The 21,040-nt window shown below is 35.7% G+C and overlaps 1 protein-coding gene across 1 annotated transcript; it reads left to right on the forward strand.

Moving 5' to 3' along the window:
• The first annotated feature begins 1,748 nt into the window (after positions 1 to 1,748).
• LOC113725688 (uncharacterized) lies at positions 1,749 to 12,947 on the forward strand. The gene is made up of 9 exons (XM_027248987.2): positions 1,749 to 1,919; positions 2,044 to 2,075; positions 3,837 to 4,016; positions 4,962 to 5,042; positions 5,404 to 5,503; positions 5,639 to 10,167; positions 10,271 to 11,527; positions 11,786 to 11,900; positions 12,475 to 12,947. Exons 6-9 carry the CDS (start codon positions 9,442 to 9,444, stop codon positions 12,735 to 12,737), a joined length of 2,361 nt encoding a protein of 786 aa, XP_027104788.1. The 5' UTR covers positions 1,749 to 1,919; positions 2,044 to 2,075; positions 3,837 to 4,016; positions 4,962 to 5,042; positions 5,404 to 5,503; positions 5,639 to 9,441; the 3' UTR covers positions 12,738 to 12,947.
• The last annotated feature ends 8,093 nt before the right edge of the window (positions 12,948 to 21,040 follow it).

The raw sequence follows: 21,040 nt of genomic DNA on the forward strand, positions 1-21,040 counted from the left end.
GGAACTTTTCAAGGAAGTACTAACCACATTTTTTTTTCCCTCGAATCAATTGCAAGAATTTTGTCCTCAATTTGATAGTGAAAATGTCTTGAATTTGTTAATAAGGCGTGATTTATCCAAATTTATATGAGTGTGCAATATACCTGTCTAATTTGATTATGACTTTGTTTCTGATTTTTCAAACGGCGAGTTAAATTACTTTCAAAATAACTTAAAATAAGAATAGAGTAGACGTGCCGGATTGACAAAAAAAAAAAAAAAAGGACTAATTCTAGAGAAGTGGCGATGGCGAGTTGACATTAATGGTTCTGTTTGGATTGTAAGTTATTTGGGATTATTTGAGATATTTTTACTGTAGCACTTTTTGTGATGTGATGTATGTGAGATAAAAAGATATTGGGAAGATAAAAAGGTGTATTGAAAATTGTAAAGATGATGTAAGCAAATAAAATTGGGAAAATATGAAGCAATCCAAACAAACTCAATTATTTTGCTCTGACATGTTGCAATGGCGTTGAGAGTCGCCCTACCGCGTTGCGTTTCGAGACCGCTTGCCATTCATAGTTACTAAACATACATATGATGCTCCCAACATCGCTGTTTCTTACTCCAAAATGAGAAAAAAGTTTGGACGTGATGAGTTATCTTAATCTTCATGAATCAAGACAGACCTCGAGTGCGAGATGGTAGCTTATTTATGGAGTTTACGACACAGGATTAAAAGAGTGACTCAACTTTAATCCAATTTGGATTGGTTTAAAATTAAGTATACTTCTTCGTATCTCTAAGCTATCAATAGTAAGTATACTTCTTCTTCTTTAAGTATGCTTCTTTGATTAAATCTTCATCCCCTGACATTAGACGGCTAATGAATGAAGGCTCTTGCATCTCTTGAACCCAAAAAAAAAAAAAAAAAAACTGTACTTTGAAACAAGCATTTCCCTGCCAAAATTACATCTTGAACTTGGAACATGATCGCCTAAATTGTCATGCGTTTAATATTTTGTGTAAGAGTTGACCGATAATTACATTTTTCCTATGCCTCCAATTGAATTTGTTCGGATAACCCTTTTTTGTAAAAATAAAAATAAAAATTTGTTATATTATAAATATATTTTTCGCTCAACTCTTTCATCTTACACAAATCACGTTATAAAAATGTTGTTTGATTTTTTTTTTCTGCGAATAATCTTATATCCAAACACACGTTAATACCAAAACAACCCATCATATGATTTTCTAAGTTGGAACTTTAAAGCATGCATTGTTTACATAACACTCACTTACTAATATAGTAAGAAATTAGGATGATCTCTAATTTTAGAGTACAAAAAGCTAAAAGATATTTCCCGACTCTTTCTTTCTTTTTTTTTTTTTTAAAGTTTTTGAACTAAGATGTTTGATTTTTATTCTATATTTCACGAAATTTATTTTTAGATTTTGATATACTAGCTTTCATTTAATTTTTTTGATGGTACTAAGATGTTCAAATTGACTTCTGAATTGTTGTCATAAGCATCCCTTTACCATTCTAACATCATAAAGTTCCATTTACTACCATTTTTAAAACAAACTTTTTCTCTCTAAACTTGAAGTTAATCCACAAAAAGCATGTAATTGATACAAAAATTAATAATCACCATGCTTTGAAAATTATTAGCCACGTGATTTATAAAAATCCAAACTAGACGTGAACAAATTAAGCATCATCTCTACATGTGGAAGGGTTGGAAGGTTGTTGTTCGGTTATACCAAAGGTTTAGGGTACGTTGATCTGATCTCCTCCTATAATTGGAACCCGGACTAGGGCGCATTGATCTCTTCCAACAGGTCTCAACATTGCCCCAGAAGGGCTCTCTCTACCTCTACGCACAAGCTTTTCATTCTGATGCTTGCATTGCATCAAAGCTTCTTCTTCGGTTAGTCTTGTCAGAACATTTAAAGAATTCGATTAGCTGTTTCTCTGTTTTCATCAGTAATAACAACATTCGAGTGATTTGAACTACGAAATATGATCGTAGCTTAATGTTCTGACTATTTCAGGTGATGGGTTCCGATGGTCTTTGCTGTTTGAGGTATATTTGCTTTATCCAGACACAAGTTTTCGAAGCTTGATTTGTTTTTTGCAAGTTAATTCAAGTTTGTATTGTGGGCATTTAAGTTTGATGGAAACTGAGGGTTTGTTTAGTTGATTTTACCGTTTCCTTTTAATATGCTTGTGTTGTGTGTGGGAGCTATTACTGGAAGTTTACAGCACTCCAGTTCGAGAAATCCGTGAAGGTTATGACTTGACTTTCTTAACTTTTAGTTTTCTTTGTTAATTGTTGCTGCTCTTTTATTATATTTGTTGAGTTCTTTGTGAATCTTGACCAGTTTTGTGGGTTGATACTCAGAATTTGGCGATATGCATATTTACACGTGTATGTATTGCAAATTGCAATGTTTTATTGTCTACCATTTAGGCATATGTGGGTCTGTAGGTATGTACGTAATTGTGGTCATGTTGGTATCAACTATTTGCTTTTTGCTCCATGATTCCATTATGAATGGGGGTTTCTATACGAAATTCACTCTATCAAGGACATGGGCTTGTTTTCCTTGTTTATATATTTGTTTTTTTTTTTTTCAATTAGCGATCAAATGAGCTTTTTGCCCCTCTCTTTTCTCCCATGTTCCTTCAGAAATGTTTTCATCAATGTCCTTGACAATGTTGTGTTGTCTGATTCATATAGTCGTTACATCACCCATATGTAGAAATGCCATCTTTAGAGATGTGATTTAGCATGGGTAGCTTCATTGTGCAAAAATTTTTGGCCTAACATTTCTGGGACAGTTTTCCATATTAGCATACAAATGTTATTTCATAAAGTTCTGATTGTAAGTTGAATCAAGTAGTTTATGACTTTTCGGTTTATAATGCTCACTCAAATTGTCATAACATATAAATAGTTTCACTGTCCTCTTCTGCACATGTTGTAGGTGAAGAGAGTTCAATCTCATATCCAAAACTGATGTTAATCTCTGTTACTTGGAATGGATAGTTCAACTGTCCGTGACCTCATTTTACCACTATTTATCACGTTTAGCATCTGACAAATCCAGACCCTTCTAATAGATACATGATTTTACTTTTCAGTTTTTCTTTTGCCATTAATTGTTGGCATCTGCATTTTGACTTGCTTTTTAACATCCACAGATTGTTTACTTTATGATAGCTATAACTTCTGACCCCTATTATCTATTGAGAAATGCTGGTATCCCTAGTAGGGAACCTTGCTGTTTCATCCTTTGGCTGTATTTTCTCATCTGAAGACTTTATTTGTGACCTTAACTTTGAAAAGATTCATGCGATGAATATATCTTGCTCAGGTGCACCCATATCTGTGGTCATTATAGATTTTATTAAAAGGACAATTACTGGACTTAAAATTGTCTTTTAGTTACTTCAGTTATGCATGTGTGTTTGTCTTTCAGTGTGTATTATCTCATTTTTTGTTGCTGGGAGAGATCATATTTCCTGAATTGCAGAAAAGTATAATGAGGTTTGAAAATGCCATTATTATAAGTGGTGAACAAATAAAAGTACTGTTCCTCAGAAGTTCATCTGTTGAATTGCTTTTGATGCTATGATGAGGACTGTGCGATTAAGTATTTATTAAATATTATAGCTATTATACTCAATAGAACAAGGAATATTTGCTTTTGGTAGCATTGACAGTCTAATTATGTTATTTCTGATATTAGCTCCGAAAATTCACATATTGACATGCTGACAACTCAGGTTATAATTACATCCCTTTTGTGATGTTTCTAGTTTCATTGTTCATATTTTTCAGATGAAGACCTTCTCCATATCTAGGTTTCAACTATAGATGCAGGGGAATTGATGACATGCATAAACCTGGTAAAGGGGCACAATCAACACCCACAAAATGCTGTTAGATGACTGCTCTTGCCAGAGACTACCTGTGCCTAAAAGGTGGGCATCCCAATTGGAAACCCCCGAAAAAACAAAGGTACAGACTAGAGAATGGAAAATAGTGCTTCCTCTTATTAAATATTTCACTTATTCATTGTCAAAGAAAATATTTGACAAATCTGCGTGCTTCTTTCAGTGTCAATCTTTTTCTACTACTGTGTGGCACTTCATCACTCAATGTACTAGGTCTAGTTAGGAAAGGAATTATAATCAGATATTAACCACAGGAATGTCTACATATAGCTATTAAAATTCCTTAGTCTGGCCTTCTCTGATTTGTTTGCTTAGTGTCTAACGCTGAACTTCTAATGCTACTTTTTGTATAAAAATTGCATGTCTTTTTCACATTGCCCCTTGTAGTGGAAAAGAGAAAAGGTTCCTAGTAAGACAGGACAGACGTCATAACAGTAGCATGTTTGACCATCCTCTGTCCGGGAAATGAAATGATGAGGACCAAATTGTAACTGTGATAGTAAAAAATGCAAAAGGTACATTAACTAGATACAAATAAGCATTTAGTTGTAAGGCTCACTCTTTGAATTTCTGTTCAAAGTCCACTTTTTGACTTTGAAATACAAACTTTTGAGTTTATATGTTCATAGGCCTTGGACTATTTTGAATTTAGCAAGTATTTATATTTTGTGTGCATGAATCTGTCGACAAGTTCTTGGCTCGTTTTCCTCGTCAGGTAGCTCTACTTAAAGTTTAACTTTAGTATGCAGTCAATTTGTCTAATCCTGCATACAGTTGGTAGCGCAAAGTCATTTAAGTTCTCAGTGATTCAGGAAGCAAAAGATGTTTAAACATTCTGATAATGTTCCCCTAGTTGTTATTCCCCACTTGCAGTACTTATAATTGTCTTCCTTCTATGATAGAGGGAATGCTAGCTGCTTGATTTATAGCATTAAAGAACTCAAATACTTTTTTTAAGGAGGCTGTTCCTAAGCTGCTTGTTGGCATGATCTTTTCAATGTCAATGCAGGATCTGGGTGAAAAAACTGGATGGAGAAGTCTTTTTCTGGGAGTAAATAACAATGCCTCAAAGTTATGCGCCTTACTTAAGGTATGGAGAGTTTTTTATAAGTCAAAACTTGAGTTCTTACGTTATTTGTTTCCATTGTGTTAATATTCTAAATGCGTGATTAATTTAGTTCTTGGATTCCTTGAGTGTGTCTGTTGACCTTTATTACATGCTAAAAGGAGATTGACTAGTGCACAGTATGTTGGGATGAAAAATGCAGTTTAAATTGGGATCATGCTCGAAAATTTTCTCCTAGCGCTCATAGTAGGAGGATGACTATCATAAAAAGACAAAAGATTACAGCCTTCTGAAGCAAGCCATAGTTTGTTTATTTAAGTGCTTAATAGCATGCAAGATTTTATGGGATTCATGTTGTAAGTCATTTCCTTGGTTCTTGAAGCAGGTTCTTGAGAGGTCTGAAGATGTATGTTCAGAGTAGCAGCATATCTGAGGCCAGATTGCGATCATGGTATCATGCTCCTTTGAAGAAGAATTACAGAGTCGTAAGATTCTCAAAGTCCTGTATAAGGTTCTGCCTGGCTAATTGAGTATTATTTCATTTGACTGTAGACCTTTTTTTCCTTTTTTTTTTTTATTGGGATAGATCATATTTCATGGTTGACTTTCTCTTTTGGTAGGTATTCTCGTATTGGTTAACCTTATACATATAAAATTTGACGTTGCATGCCAGCCAAGTCCATGGCGGGGTTTGCTCAAAAGGTTAGCATGTTCGGTTATTTTGACTGAAGAATGTAATTGGAAATGGTGAGCAAAAGGTAAGGCATTCATGATCTAAATTTAACTATTGACTGTTGTTCCTCTTAAGAAGTGGGATCTATATGTATATTGCAGTAGCAATACCTGCCGAAGCAATGGTAAATGTTCATATTTCACTTTCTTTGTTTGAAATTACTTTCGCATTTTTACTGGTCTTTTTGCTAAAGTTTAATCTGGAGAGCATGCAAGTTCTTAAGAATTGTCTTTTATGTAGATAATTTTTTTTTTTTTGGCATACAAATTATTCAAAATGTAAATATGGCATTGGTTGAGAAGAACGCAAAGTATGTTGTTTGGAGTAGTGAAAATAAATCTAAGGGGGACAATAAATACAAGCCTGTCTTCTCTTGGATGTCCCTTTAGATTTCGTAACATTCGGATAGACCTGTCTTCTCTTACAATTCACTTATTTGATGTTCTAAATAAAACGGAATGGCAAGCCGACGAGCTTAGTAACTCCACTGTGTTGCATTCTTTTAACCTGGCCAATAACCGTTAAAAGTTTACCATTTTCATATTGTACTCGCATGCTATTTGTTCGGAGTGTTTTTGGAAAAAAATATATTATAGGGATTTGATGTATGTGAAGTAAAAAGATAATTGGAAATTTTGTAGCTTCACCTTTCTTTGGCCCTCTACGCTCACATTTGTGAAGTGTATTAGTGGTAGGAATTGATTTGATCTATGAAGTTGGATGAATGGGATGAACTGTAGACCAGAATTCAACTTGATTTGTTGTGTTTTTGTAAGTTGTTGTTGTTATAATATTTACATTTGTTATTTTGGTGGCTATATATATTGTGTTAATGCATACACTATTCTGTGCATTATGATTTGTGAATGGCAGTCAGTGGTAGAACTTCCTCACACACACACACACACACACATATTTTTGGGGTAGGTTTACTTCTGGCAAATTAATTTAATGTTGCATAATAAAAGTAGCTCACTCCTATATGTGGCATATCTAATTGAAAAGAACTAACGGGTTATGGATCACTTAGGTTTTACGCATATTAAATCCTATTTGGATTATATGATAGCCTATTTAGATTATATTATATGTTTAAAAATTATCTTTAATTTTAATATAACTAATCTTATCTTAATAATATTGCTTTTACAACCGACTAATCTTATCTTGATGATTCTATTTTCTGTCAAATTATTACATACAGAACTATAGTAAAACCTTTTTTAAACACAATTATTAAAATCTTACATATCCCAAATTATTTCCTATTCCAAATTACTTCTTTTCATCATCATATTATTGATTAGTATTCAAATTGTTCATCATTTCTTTCCTGAATTTTGAATTAACTTAATTAAAAAGAGAAGTAACTAATTGTTGGAAAAAGAGAATCATCGATAGATTTACGAATATTGTTGGAAATTGAATATTTATAGATGAAGAAAAATGAATTACTGGATTTTTTTCTACTTAATTAAATATGAATGTATAGTTTTAAATTTATGATCATTATAACAATTTAAATTATCTAAAAAAATATTTGTAAAAAAGAATATCTGCCAAGTTTTTTATATGGGGTACATGATTTGATATATACTATCATATTATAGAGAAAATATGTAAACAAATTTTTGGAAATTAGTAAATAGTTGAACGTTTAAAATACATTAATTTTTTAAAGTTAATATAGATGAATGTGCAGGATTGTTGTTAATTTTTGTATTTAAATTATTTATATTTATATAAATTCGCAATAAATAAGAAAAAAGACCCTTGCTAATGCACGGGTAAAATTTTTAGTTAGGTCATGATTTAGAATACTGTTAAGTGGAGTTCGAGTTCTAATTTTTTTTAAAAGAATAAATAAACAATTCCAAGAGGTATTCGAATGATGAAAGTAAGTGTATACGACATAGATCGAAAATAGTAGTATAAACCTTTTCCAAATTTTTCGTAAATTACTTTTATTTTTTTGCAAAAAAATTTCCTTTCTTGTCTACGTTGGGTATGCCTTTGCATTTTGATTATTTTGTGTTTTATTTCGTGATCCTGAATTCCCGGATAATGTTCCTCCCCTCCCCGGTGTAGATTTTAATTCATTTCAAGAAAAGAACCAATACCATGAATTTTCGCCAACTCTATCCTTTTGGCTGAAAAAATATTTTAAAATATCCTATTTAGGCGGAGAAACTGTTGCCGCCTTTTCCACTACTGACTCCGTAACCGATTGCGCGCTCTCCCTCCCTCCCGCCCGCCCGCCCCGTCTCTCTCTCTCTCTCTCTCTCTGCTCTTTTTTTTTTCGTTTTTCATTTTTCATTTTTAGATTGGGCACGACCAATTTAAAAATAAAATAAAAGAAAACATCGGTTTCCCTTCCATAAGAAGACTCTAATCTCCTCAACCACTTAAAGGTTTAATGCCAAATATCATTTGGCGCGTCAGGACAATTTGGTCATTTTGTTATATATATATGTATAGGCCAAAGAAAGTATTGAATCCTAAAATATCAGCACTTGTTGGTCTTTTTGTTTCTCTATGTATGAAAGAAAAAGAAGAAGAGGGAGAAGCTGAAACGTCCACCGATACCTGGGTCCATCCGACCTTTTTCTGGGGCGTCATCACTAAAATCTTAACCGCCTGATTTTTTAATCCAACGGTCCACACTTGCCTGCTAGTAGTTACACTTCTCTTTCAGTGGTTTATTTTGATAAACCCTAGAAACTTTCACGCCCCAACTCTCCTCCTCCTCCGCCTCCGCCACAGCTCTACCCCTCACCCTGCAACTCAATCTGAACAGAAGAGACATCCGTTTTTTCCCCTAAATAAGAGGAAAAAATTATCAAAAGTTCAGATCTTTAGACTTCTGTAGATCTTTAACAGATGGCGGATTGAAAAGAGTTTCACTTACTTTTCGACTCTCTTATTTCCGGGTAATATTTACTGGTTTCTCTAATTTATATTTGTTGGTGAGGATAAAGTTTCTATCTTTTGAGCCGTTTCTGTAGATTAGATGATATTATATCTGGGTTTTGTGTGGTTTTTGGCGGTGGTGAAGACCCTCATGCAGTGAAGTATCTTGGTGTTTGGGACGAGTTAGACCGGGTTTGTAACCGAGTCTTGGGGGTTCTTGACCGAGTTTGGCTGGGGAAGAGCATTAATTGAACGGGTTTACGGGTTCCCCCCCCCCCACCCTTCTTATACTACGGGGTAGCTTTGACGATTGATCTGGGTCGTATGAGTCCGTGACTGAGTTGGGGCTGGGGTTGCGGACTGACCTTAGTTAGGATGACTGGATTTTGCGGATTCTTGATTTTATGACTGCTAAAAGTTGTGTGGGCCTATTCAGACTGAGTGAGGAGTGAGTGGGTCAATGATTAATTTGAGTTTGGAAAACTGGATTGGAGTGGAGAAATTGCTTAGTTTTCAGTTCAAAGATAAACCTTGGTTGGGTTTTGGTTTTGGAATATCAAGATTTAGCATGCGCCTAGACTGTATCAAGATTTGAACTTTGTGACACTCTGAAATTCTATCCTGGATGTCAAGTTTAGTTGGGTGGGATAGAATACTGAGGCAGGTTTTTGGTCTTTGAAGTGCTCAGTGTTTTGGTTTTGGCCAATTTTGATCAAAGTATCATTGAATTGGTACAGAGAGAAGATTGATTCAGTTTTGCCTTGTAAAAATAACGTTCCGATGCCTTCTGTGGGAATGAGAAGGACTACCAGGGTTTTCGGAGCGAGGGTGTTGAGATCAGGAAGGCGTCTATGGACAGGGACAGGGACAGGAGATGGGAAGTACACGAAGAGTGCCAATGGGGACGAGTGGATTGAGCTTCTTGAAAATTCTGGGGATGGTGGAGGTGGTGCCAATCAACGCAAAGAACGTGGCAGGCATGGAAACGAGGCTGCTGCTAAGCAGGAAGTCAGGGGAATGGATGTTGACGTAAAAGTAGTGAAATCTGCTCCAGAGAAAGTTTTGCATGAGGGTTTGGATGCAGAGAACCATGTTGGCAAGAGGTGGGGAGTTGTATATACAAGAAAGCGGAAGTGTGTAGATTCTAGTCTTGTTGAATCTTCAGATAATGGTAATAAGAAAAGGAGCATAGATGACAAGAGGTATGGGAGGCAGTTTTTTAGAAAGCAGTGGAGGAAGAAAAACATACAGACGGAGTTGGCTGAACCAGGTGATTCAAATATGGCTTTGATGGCACTAGAAGAATCACTAGATAATGCCAGATGTCATTTCCTTTTGGTAGTTTTTGACTCTTCCTGTTGTAGCTGGTATATGGCTGCATCTTTTCTGAATTCTATTTTGAGGTATATGAGGCAGGCAAGAGTTGGTATCCAGCAGCTATTTGCATTCCTTCACTCCAAGGCAATTGCGCTTGTATACTCTTCTTGTGGCATCCATTTTCTGCAGGTAATGTAGTATTTCCTGTTTTGCCGTTTCTCAGGTACTTGATTTGGCTAAATTCGTTCTTGCTGCAAATCTCAGAATTTCTTTACCCTTTTCATTTTCTCAGGGCTCTAATGTAGTTGCCGAGCGTGGAGTTTGCGTGATATGGGGTACCAGTTGTTTGGTACCGGTTTTTGCTGTGGATTATTCTGCAGTTCCTCATTGTTTTATGTATTTGCATTCAAGAATGCTACTCCATTTTGCTCATCTGATGTATTCTGTTGAACGATGGTTAGTGGGTATAGATGATAAAAATGATAATTTATCAAAACTGTCCATGCTTACTGAAAGCGTCCAAACTTCTGATTACTCTGGGAAGACGGAGGTGTCAGTGTCAGTGTCAAATGTTGCTCCTACTAAATTAACTGGTCGAAACCTGCAACTGAGGAATGGTCGTAACATTCAGAGAAGTTCATTTAGATCAAAGAGGGGCAGACGGCCTTCCTCTTTTGGTGCCCGAAAAGCTAATGGAGCTTTGGCTTCTAATCTACTTAGCTTTAGACATAATAGCAATCAACTTTCCCCAATAACACCGAGACATGAGCTTAGGAGTTCGACTGTCAGGCATTCTGTCACAAATATCAAACAAGTCAAGTCTTCCCTGGGGGGATTGAAACAGGATATTGATCCCACTAGCTGTTTTGCAAATATACTGGTTATAGACTCTGACAAGTGTTATAGGGAAGGAGGAGCTATTGTCACATTAGAAGTTTCTGCTGAAAAACAGTGGCATCTTGCAATAAAGAGAGATGGAGTGAAGAGGTACAGTATCATCACTCAAAGTCTTATGAGAGCATGTAATTGTAATCGCTTCACTCATGCCATGATGTGGGGTATGGATAGTGGTTGGAAGCTAGAGTTCACTGATAAGCAGAACTGGTCGATTTTCAGAGACCTGTACAAGAAGTGTTCAGATCGCAATGCACGGGTTCCTGTGGAGAGTTTCATTCCTGTTCCTGGGGTGCATGAAGTGTCTGGTTATGTGAACAGCGGCAATTATGTAAGGCCTGCTACATATATAAGTGTAAAAGATGATGAACTGAGTAGGGCGTTAGCAAGGAGAACAGCAAACTATGATATGGACTCTGATGATGAGCAGTGGCTAAATAAGAATGAGTTTCATAAACTTTTGTCTGCAGAGGAGTTTGAGTTGGTAATTGATGCTTTTGAGAGAGGTTTTCACAGCAATCCAGATGATTTCTCTGATGAAACAACAATTCCTAACATATGCCTGAATGTGGAAAGGAGTGTTTTAGAGGCTGTGCACAGCTTCTGGGTTAATAAACGGAAGCAGAGACGCGCATCCTTGATCAGGATTTTTCAGGTATGATTAGAGGCTTTGATAAAAGCATGTAGTCAAACTATTTATATCATTTTCATATGATATTAGAATGTGGAATTGTATGTCGGAAGTTGTCATTTTGGTTTTATCATCAACTTTCAGTGGAAAAGTAACTTCTACATGTATGATGATGGCTAGCAAAATATTTAGTAAGATGTTTTTGTAGCATTTCTCTTCATCTTTAGAAACTTTATGCATCATTTTGTTAAGTTTTGTAGCATTTCCTAATTCTCTTTGCAGTTGTATCAGCCAAGGAGAACCCAAATGATACCAAATTCTGTCCTCCGCAAGAAAAGGACATTCAAACGACAGGGAAGCCAAATTGGAAGAGGCAAACAGCGTCCTTTTCTTAAAGGTGTAAAATCTTTAAAACCCAATAAGTTAAGATTTTGGACTTGTGATTTTCTGTGTTTATTATCTTTTAGAGAGTTTTGTCAGTGGCAGAGAGTTGTGTGTGTGCAATACCTTGAGTTTGCAACATTGTTGATTGTTTTAAGTTGTCTGTCTACATTTGGAGTCAATTAGGCATGTCCTTTTGAGGGTCTGGAGGTTAAGATGAGATGCTCCAGGTGAGTTGCATGGCAGCCTTGAATGTCTGTACTTAGGGTCTCTTTGTCCTCGTGCCATCATTAATTTTAAGTTGTTCCTGGATAGCATTTCAATTTTGTTGTATAGTCTAGTTAAGGCGTTTAATTGAGGACAAAGCTAAATTAATTTTTATCTCCTGAAGTAATTCTAGCTTGTCTAGTGTTTTGCTGGCTTCATATCTTTGAATTTGTAGTTCTGCTTAATTGACGGGTTGGATGAAATCTTTATTGCAAAGGGGGAGTTAATTGGATGTCAAAAGCATCCCCTTTAAGCTTTGTAACATGAAAGAAAGTCAGTTTTTAAATTCAGACTTGAAGAGTTTTTGAATTTGATTCTGGCAGTAATGGCGGCTGAGCAAGATGCTGAGGAACAACAAAATGCCGTTTTGAAGGTGGAAGAAGCCAAAGCTGCAGCAGACAGGTCAGAAGGGTTGGCGGTTCTTAAGCGTCAAAGAGCTCAGCAGCTCATGGAAAATGCTGATTTGGCATCTTACAAAGCTGCCATGGCACTTAAAATTGCTGAATTGGCTCAAATTGCGGAATCGACAGATAACGCTGATCTCCGTCTCCCAGTCGGGTTACTGGATTTGTTTCCGGAGACCTGAGCTCAAATTGCTGAGAGTACCCATGGCGGCCTTTTTGAGAGTGCCTTGGAGGTGGTTCAACCTTTGACAGTAGTATCATTGTTGTAATTTTGTATAGATTCTGATTGGGGATGTACATTCTGTATTATGACGTCATACGCGGATTTCTACAAGAACTTTGAATTGTTTAAAAGAAAACGCAGGAAAATAGAGAAAATAGTGTTTTTTTTTTTTTTTTGTGTGGCCCCTTTTAAGACTCCATTATTGCACTCATGCTGAATCCGCCTGTTAGTCTTTTCCTTTAGAAATATTGGAGACTAAGTGGTTTCAGGAGCAATGGAGGCCGGAAATGAATTGCAAATGTGTTTAGGAAGTTGGAGCAGAGTCTGGGAGACGGCGGGTTGGCTCAGTGGGAATGTAGCATCCAAAAAGGCCAAAAAATGAAAAAAGGGTGTGGGTCTAAATGGGGTCACAGGATAGTTGGGCCGAGAAATCATTCTTGGCCTGCTTGGTTCGGTCTGGGCCTGGCTGTTTATTTTTGTAGCATCTAGTATTGTTTTTGACCGAGTTCGTTAGTCAGGTGGCTGTGAGATTTTTGATTTAAAATGCTCAAGAGTCTACCGTTGGGAGGTTAGCGGTGTTTGTTCTTTACAATCTCTTAAAGATGTATTTAGATTTTAAGTATAGATTTAGAAAAGCTTAATTGAAATTATACCTAGACGGACGGGGCTGACTAGTTTACGTCATGGCTCTATATTTATTCATTTACTTTTCCTTTTGAGAATAAGTCAACTTCTTTGCCCAGTTTGACTTTTGAGGGAATGAAGAGGAATTGGGTGCATGGTTGAACGATAGTTTTGAGTCAATTGCGGGGTAATCCAACCAAGGCTGAAATTGAAAGATGCGTAGTACTGTATTAAATAACAGATAGATTATTTTTGGGTTAGTGGGTATATCAGGGAGGGAGGGAGGGAGGGAGAAGGATGAATTGGGTGGTGGTTGGAGGAGCGAGTACAAGTGACAAGTCTGGACCGTTATATCAAAAAAAACTTTCAAGAAATTGTGGCGTTTGAAATGCATAGCCACCGAGATTGAAGACATGTAAACGCTTTTGTTGGTCGCTACGCTCAAGTGGGCGTAGAAATTGGAAGTCCTGCGAACTTCCCGTGTCACTTCTGGTCCATTCCCCCCCCCCCCCCCCTATTGTGAAGTGAAGTCAAATCCTTCATCACAATGATCACAAATAGTAGTACTAGTAGTAGTTTGTTAAAAGCATGGTGGTAAGTAAAACTCTAGAGGACTTGACAAATGAGCTTTGTGGACCAGATAAAAACAGTGCAGTCATATAATTTGACTGCCGGGCATGTGTGTTTTTGGTACATTTCACCTTTCTTTTTGGAACGATTTTGTCAGGTGTGAGATGACCAACATTTTTCATTCAGAACAAAAAAAAAGAAAGTTGTATCAAGTTCCTTCACATGATGAAATATTCATATTTTAAGCCATACACTGCTTAGATACTAATCGCGTGCCATTTGATTATACTTTTACGCCTCCGTTAAGGAGCCATTATTTGATTTTATTACCTTTCGCGTCAGGGTTGATTACATTTATTTCGCCCCGTATTAATATGCTTGTCTCACTTTCCCAGTTCAATTTAGGCGCTATTTGACGATTCAATTCAGCACTTAAATTTCATAGACGCATTTTATAACTGAAAATAGAACATCTGGATCAATTAATTGGCACTGAATTTTTTTAGACAAAACTTGTTTGTAAAAATAAGTGGCAGCGTATTCACTCATCGCGCTTAATGTGATATACATTCAAATATATCAGATTTAATAATTAACAATTAAATAATTTAACGGATTCGGATTTCAATTTTCAAACTTCAATTTTATTAGTACAATAGCACTTAGCCCTCAATTTTTCTGAATAGTGAGCGTAACTAGGTAAATATGCCCCTACTAGTATACTCTTTTTCCTTTCTACACCTTCTTTCTTTTTCACCTTTCTTCTTTTGTGTATCATGCCACTACTTTTTTCACGAAGTTTCATTTTTCTTGCTTTCTTTTTCTTCTTTGCATGCTTACACTGAATTCATCCATCTGCTTAATCTCAATATCTCAATTTAAATAAAATCTTTCAAGTGATATGTAATATTTTTCTAGGAATAGTGCATTGATCATGAGCTATAGCATGTATAAATTCTAGTAATTATATATTCAACTACATGTGCCTCCAAGATACAAGCAATAAATGTTGCATAATTTATTAGTTTTTGTATTGCAATGGGTTATCTATTATTATCTTTCCAAAAGAAATTGGTATTTTTTTTCCTACTAGTCTTTTTTGCATAGAAAAGTCTAATTTACTGCACCCCATCATTATTGTACTTGTCCATTAGAAAGATTACTTTGAAGCTTTATCATGGCATTGTGTTGTACTTTATTTGGACAGAAAGAGAAACAAAGGGAACAAAAGGCAAATGCAAAGAAAAGTGAGACTCATCTTTGTTCCCCAAAGTTTAAGAAAGGGCAAAGTGATGATAAACCACATCTAGGAGGCAAAATAATAAAAAGCATATAAATGTAAAAGGATAAGCATAGAATTTATAGTGGACAACCTAGAGTTTGGTTGGGTAAAGGGATTACAAAAGTGACTCAAACCCTCCCGTATTTTAACAAGACTATATTTGATCCACAATTATACAATCAACCAGATAAATTACACCTTATTCAAACTACTACTCATCCATGCATTTATGAATCCAGAACAAATTGCGAGACTTGAAAACAAAGCCTCTGAATCCTAGAGTTTCAACGTTGACAGTCGCGACTAAATCATCTCGCTTGTTGCTAAGCCACAAAAGTAGAATTAGTAGTGTGCTGCAGCTTCTCCCCAAATCTGTCGCTATAACAGCTCCAAACCCTACCGGAGAAACCCATAATATCTGACTTCAAAGTCGCTCAAAAAGACTTTGTCAGGTTTGGCGTCCTGACAATCTCAACAACCTACGCCTCAGAAATTCGTTCTGTAGTATACACATCTCACTGGGCATGCATGGGATGGGACGGCGTCGACTTCTTTTGGCCCTGAAGTCTTTGTTTCCCTTTGCTATACGATCACTCGCTAGCACATTTGGAGCTTTAATTTGGTAAAATGGGGACTGAGTCAAAATGGTACCACTCAATTTAGAACGCACTGCGTTCTCACAATCCGATTCGCTATGGATTCCTTTGAAAGCGATTGAACCAGTAGGTACAGCACAGGAAATTCAAGCATATAACAGTTTCTGAAAATTCTTGTATAGAAAAACATACTGTAACAATTTGATGTATATGAGGTAAAAAGGTGATTGAAAAATGTGTTCACTAAAAATATTTTTTTAAAAAAATTTCTGTGAAAAATTACTATCCAAACAAGACCGTAAGATAGAAGCAATATATAGCATATCTCGTACACACACACACACACATATATATATATATATATATATATATATATATATATATGTGGATCTTTAATGATGTAAAAAAGAAATGAACGACTTTTTAACACATTTAACAATAACCACTTAATATGGCATCTGTTATTTTACAATGGTAACAAATTTTTTAAAACATCCCAAAAAAAAAAAACCACCAACTCCAAGTCAGCGTAGACTAGTATGTCGGCATGATCGCCCTTTATTGGAAAGTCGGTGAAATCTCAGCTTCCATTATATGCATGCCTCCGAGGTTAAGACAACTCCAGGTGTTGCAAGATCATCTCGAGTGCCAACTACTCTTGCGGCTATTTTTAAAAAAAAAAATTTTTCTAGCAAGAGAGGAGTGGAATGGGAAAAATGGGGGTTTGATTCCAGGACAATATCGGGGGCCTCAGCGACTCTTGCGGCAACGTGTCGAAAAGCTCGCCACAAGAAGTAACAATTCTTACCCTGGGATCTATCTTGATGTATGAATTTGTGTTTACTACATAGTTGACTCTGTTTACAAAAAAAAAAAATTAAAAACATTTCAAGTTTTCACCTTCTAAAAAAAGAAAAAAAAAATGACTGCTTTTGTTCTTCGCATGAATTCCTTCCACGCGGCCCTACTCTTTAATCACCCCAAGGTCTGGCGCATGGTCAAAGATTAGGAAAAAAAAAAAAAGTTGTTGCCGAATTCTGGTCTGGCGCGCGCCCATAGAATCCTGAAGCAATAATGGTCAACGAATATAAAAAGATGTTGATTTTTTCTAATGAATATTTACTGGGCACTTATTACTCGTTAATATAGTGAACTTCCACTTAGTGTAGATGTCCATGCATCCCTGCAATGTTTGGTACGTCAAGATATATACTCTCTCCCTTTTTTTATAACTGACGTTTAAGAAATTTGCTCTTAAGTACTTTTATCTGTCGTTGTATTATCTCCATGCAGCATTAATTATTTTTTCACAATTTTACCATTTTATCTCTCTTTACCAATACATGGCTCTTAATTACTACTCCTAGTAATTATTACTTCTCTCTTTGCTTTTGGCCTAGTAAAACAGCACCATTTAATAGTCTAGTGAGAGAAAACATGAGTGAATTGGACAATTAATGAGGGTACAAAAGGAAAGTAGTGTATAGGTTTAAACAATGAAAAACTTTTCTTAATTGGTGTGCAAAACCTTAAACGTCAGTTATAAAAAAAGGGAGGGAGTATTTTCGTTTGTTCATTTATGAAACTACTAAATTCATGTATTTATATTAATATTAATACATGTGCCTTTAACCTTGTATCAACTTAAATGATTGTAAATCTCATTTGTAACCTTTTGGAATATTTGATAACAGAAACGGATAACGAAAACATTCTCTCATTATTTATTTTCTTGTCTTTACCTCGCTATCTTCATTCCTTACTTTGAGCAGTTTATTTTACTCCCTCCGTTCCATTTTGTTAGTCTTGATTTTTTTTTTTTCACACAGATTAAGAAAATGTAATTAATTTGGTTGGAAACATAAATTTAGATTAATAATTTCCTAAAATACCCTTATGCTAATCACGAAGAGTGCCAATTATATCAGTTACAGCTAATGGGTTAGTATTGGAAAAGCTCAATGTATTCAATGTAGTGGGTTAGTATTTAATAATAATGTATTAATAACAAGATATTTAATAAGGGTATTTTAGACAATTTAAAAGATTACTACATTTCTTAATGGGAAAGTGGACTACAATTTGGGACAGGCGAAAAAAGAAAAACAAGACTATCAAAGTGGGACGGAGGGAGTATTGGTTTTACAACAGAAAGAGAAAGCTCCGGATTGGTCAGCAGTTGCATTATCTTTTTATCCTCACATTTTCCGTTTGGGTAGGCGAATCCATTCAATCAAAGCAAGTTCGATTAACGTAATGATTGATTTCCTGAATGCCACCTGGAGATTTGAATTAATTAGATGTGGCCGCAGCACAAGGTTTGTTTTCTTGCACGACCGGGACAGCATGAATATATCATAATTGCCGACCCTCGACTTCGTCCTTCTACGGAACTTGCTGAATCCCTGATTGGTCGTATTTCCTTCTCAGGACTTTTAACAGAGGAGAAAGGATCGTTAGTGTAGACTCCATTTTCACGGCATCTTGACGTCTTTAGCCGTTTATCGTGTCCCCCACCACCCCTGAAAAAGAGGTGAGGCCAGTGTTTCAGAGCAAGTCAAATCAAATGCGGCTTGGAATTCCTGAAAATTGGCGTGAATACACGTCATAGTGCCAATGTATATCAATCTTCATAACTGATAAATGCTTACCACTTGAGTATCCTTCTCTGCCTACAGGTCACATTTATGCTTCTAGAGTTCGATCCCAGAGGTCTCTGCTTAAGGATTCATCAGTGCATAAAAGAGAGGGATTGATCCAAAGCCTTTTTCTCTTCTCCGACATTTAGTAAAGTCATTTGACTTTATGGATGGTAGCTTTAAATAAAGCCACCAATTTTCAAGCGATTTAAACCCTAATCAGAGGGTGGGCCATGCCCAGTTGCCCACAGCCCAAGATTAGAGATTTGCGTTTTGCGAGACGTAAGAAGGTTCTAAAACCCTTTTGGTCCCGTCTACGATGACGATTTCAGGAGCAGCCGTAATCGAAAATCAAGTTCGGTGGAGAAAGATAACCACACGTAAGTGGATTTTTAATGTCCTTAAATTGTCCTTTTCACTACGAGTCCAAAATACCCGTAATTTTCCTTTACGGCTTCCCGTTCAGATATCTCTTTCCATTTCTAGGCACCAAAAAAAAGGGTAAATATCGGGTTTGTTTGGATTGTAAGTTATTTGGGATATTTCTACTGTAGCACTTTTTATGATGATGTGACGTATGTGAGATAAAAATGTAATTGAGAAAATAAAAAGGTGTATTGGAAATTGTAATGATGATGCAAACAAATAAAGTTGAGAAAATAATGCTCAATCCAAACAAACCGATCGTCGCCGGTCAAAAACCCAACTTTTCGTGTATATATATATATATATGTGATTTTGAGAAGAGTATGAAAATTTACTGTCAAAATTTCATGTATTATTGCACCAAGCACCGTTGGACCGTTTTCATATATTGCCCCCCCCCCCCCCCCCCCCCCCCCAATTTTTAATGTTCATTTCATGTTCTACAAGCAACGCCGCCGCAATTACAAGAAGCCAAAAATCATTGGGTTACCGGTCAGTTAACTGTTTGTATCCATCCCTTTGCTGTACCTTCATTGATGGAGACTCGACGCCATCCTCATTTATGAGCCCAACTGCATTTCCTTTTGCCCTTTTCTTTCTCAAACGCTTGCTGCTCGCTCTTTACATCTTTTCTAGTACTTAGAACTAACAGTTGAAGATATTAAAAAACCGAACTTTTTGATGGTTCTTTTTTTTTTTTTTTTTTTTTTTTTTTTATATGCTTGGGTTATTTATTTATTTTTTTTAAAGTTTTGTGAATTTTGACTTCACATAAGTAGTCCACAAATCAAGAAAACAAATTCTAGATAATTCAAAACCCTTTCGTGCTATCACAAATTCTAGAGCTCCAAAGCGAACATATTGTATTGAAACATCAGATATAAAAAATGAATACAACAATGTGCAAATATTACAATAATATATGTTTGCCCTTTTCATAATTTGTACCTCAAACTCAATCTTAACCCTCTATTTTGAAATAAACCAATCTCTCGCAATGAAATTTACCTTGCAATCACTAATATTAGTAGCTCTTTTTTTTATATATATATATATATATTTATTTATTTTAATACCCCTCCAAGGCTCCAACCAGTGATGGGCATAAAAAATGTCTCCTTCTCGGGTCCGTCCATTTAATGCTTTTGAGTCCAGACGCTATCACAATTCACCAGACGCCATTTCAGCACCATCAAGAATGATCTTCCTCCATTTAATTAATACTACTGTTAGCCATTAGGATTGGGTTTCCAACTCAGAACCCATTTTTTTTTTTTGGATCAGCACTTCTCAAAAAATCTCAAAAAACATACTCTTATCTTATAGTTGGGGGAAACAATAATAATAATGTAAGGCCACAAACACAACGTTAGTGGCAAAAAGGAATTACCAAAAAAGAAAAGAAAATTAATTAATAATGAACTATTTACCACATAGTCCTTTTCCTTTCCAAAATAAGAGCAGTAAAAGAGCATTTAATTCCTATCTTTCTAGGCCACTCTATCAAATAGAGTAGTAATTAGGTAGTGGACCACTGATGAAATATCTGTCCACCTAAAAAGTTTGCATTTCTTGCGGATGTGATTTTTAATTAGGTCCAAACGAATTAGCAGAATAGTGTCTCTAGTTTTCCCAACCAATTTACGTTATTGGTTCGGAGCCAGTGTACTAGAACTAGAAGGCCGAATTCTTACCATTTTACCCATGGTTTAAGTAATTCCTTTTTTTTTTTTTTTTTTTTTTTTTTTGTATTTTGGGATGATGGTTAAGGTAATTCCTAAGCAAGAAAAGTGATAGTAGTGTAATTCATGGTAGGAGTAAAGAATTGACAAATTAAATACCAAAAAATGTATAATATTGTGCAAAAGGTATCATGAAAAAAAATTATGAATCACATTTGAGTTGAATTCGAACGGAGTTGAGTTTGTGCGAATTTAAACAAGTAATTGTGCCTTTCCAAAGTTGGGGTTATTCCTAATTACCAAAATTAAAATATATGTTTGAATCCTAAGTCCTAACGAAATGTGAACTAAAAGATACTCGTGAATACGATATATTTTGAGCGTATTCGAATTCGTTTAGATTCAAACGACAATTTGAAATTTTTATTAATTATACTTTACAA

Source organism: Coffea arabica, chromosome 2c (genome assembly GCF_036785885.1).
Source record: "Coffea arabica cultivar ET-39 chromosome 2c, Coffea Arabica ET-39 HiFi, whole genome shotgun sequence".
NCBI classification, from domain to species: Eukaryota; Viridiplantae; Streptophyta; class Magnoliopsida; order Gentianales; family Rubiaceae; genus Coffea; species Coffea arabica.

Coding starts and splice junctions, on each gene's coding strand:
- LOC113725688 (XM_027248987.2), top strand. CDS start 9,442: ATGCCTTCTGTGGGAATGAGAAGGACTACCAGGGTTTTCGGAGCGAGG. Junction 10,168..10,270: donor GTGGCATCCATTTTCTGCAG/GTAATGTAGTAT, acceptor TCATTTTCTCAG/GGCTCTAATGTAGTTGCCGA. Junction 11,528..11,785: donor CCTTGATCAGGATTTTTCAG/GTATGATTAGAG, acceptor TTCTCTTTGCAG/TTGTATCAGCCAAGGAGAAC.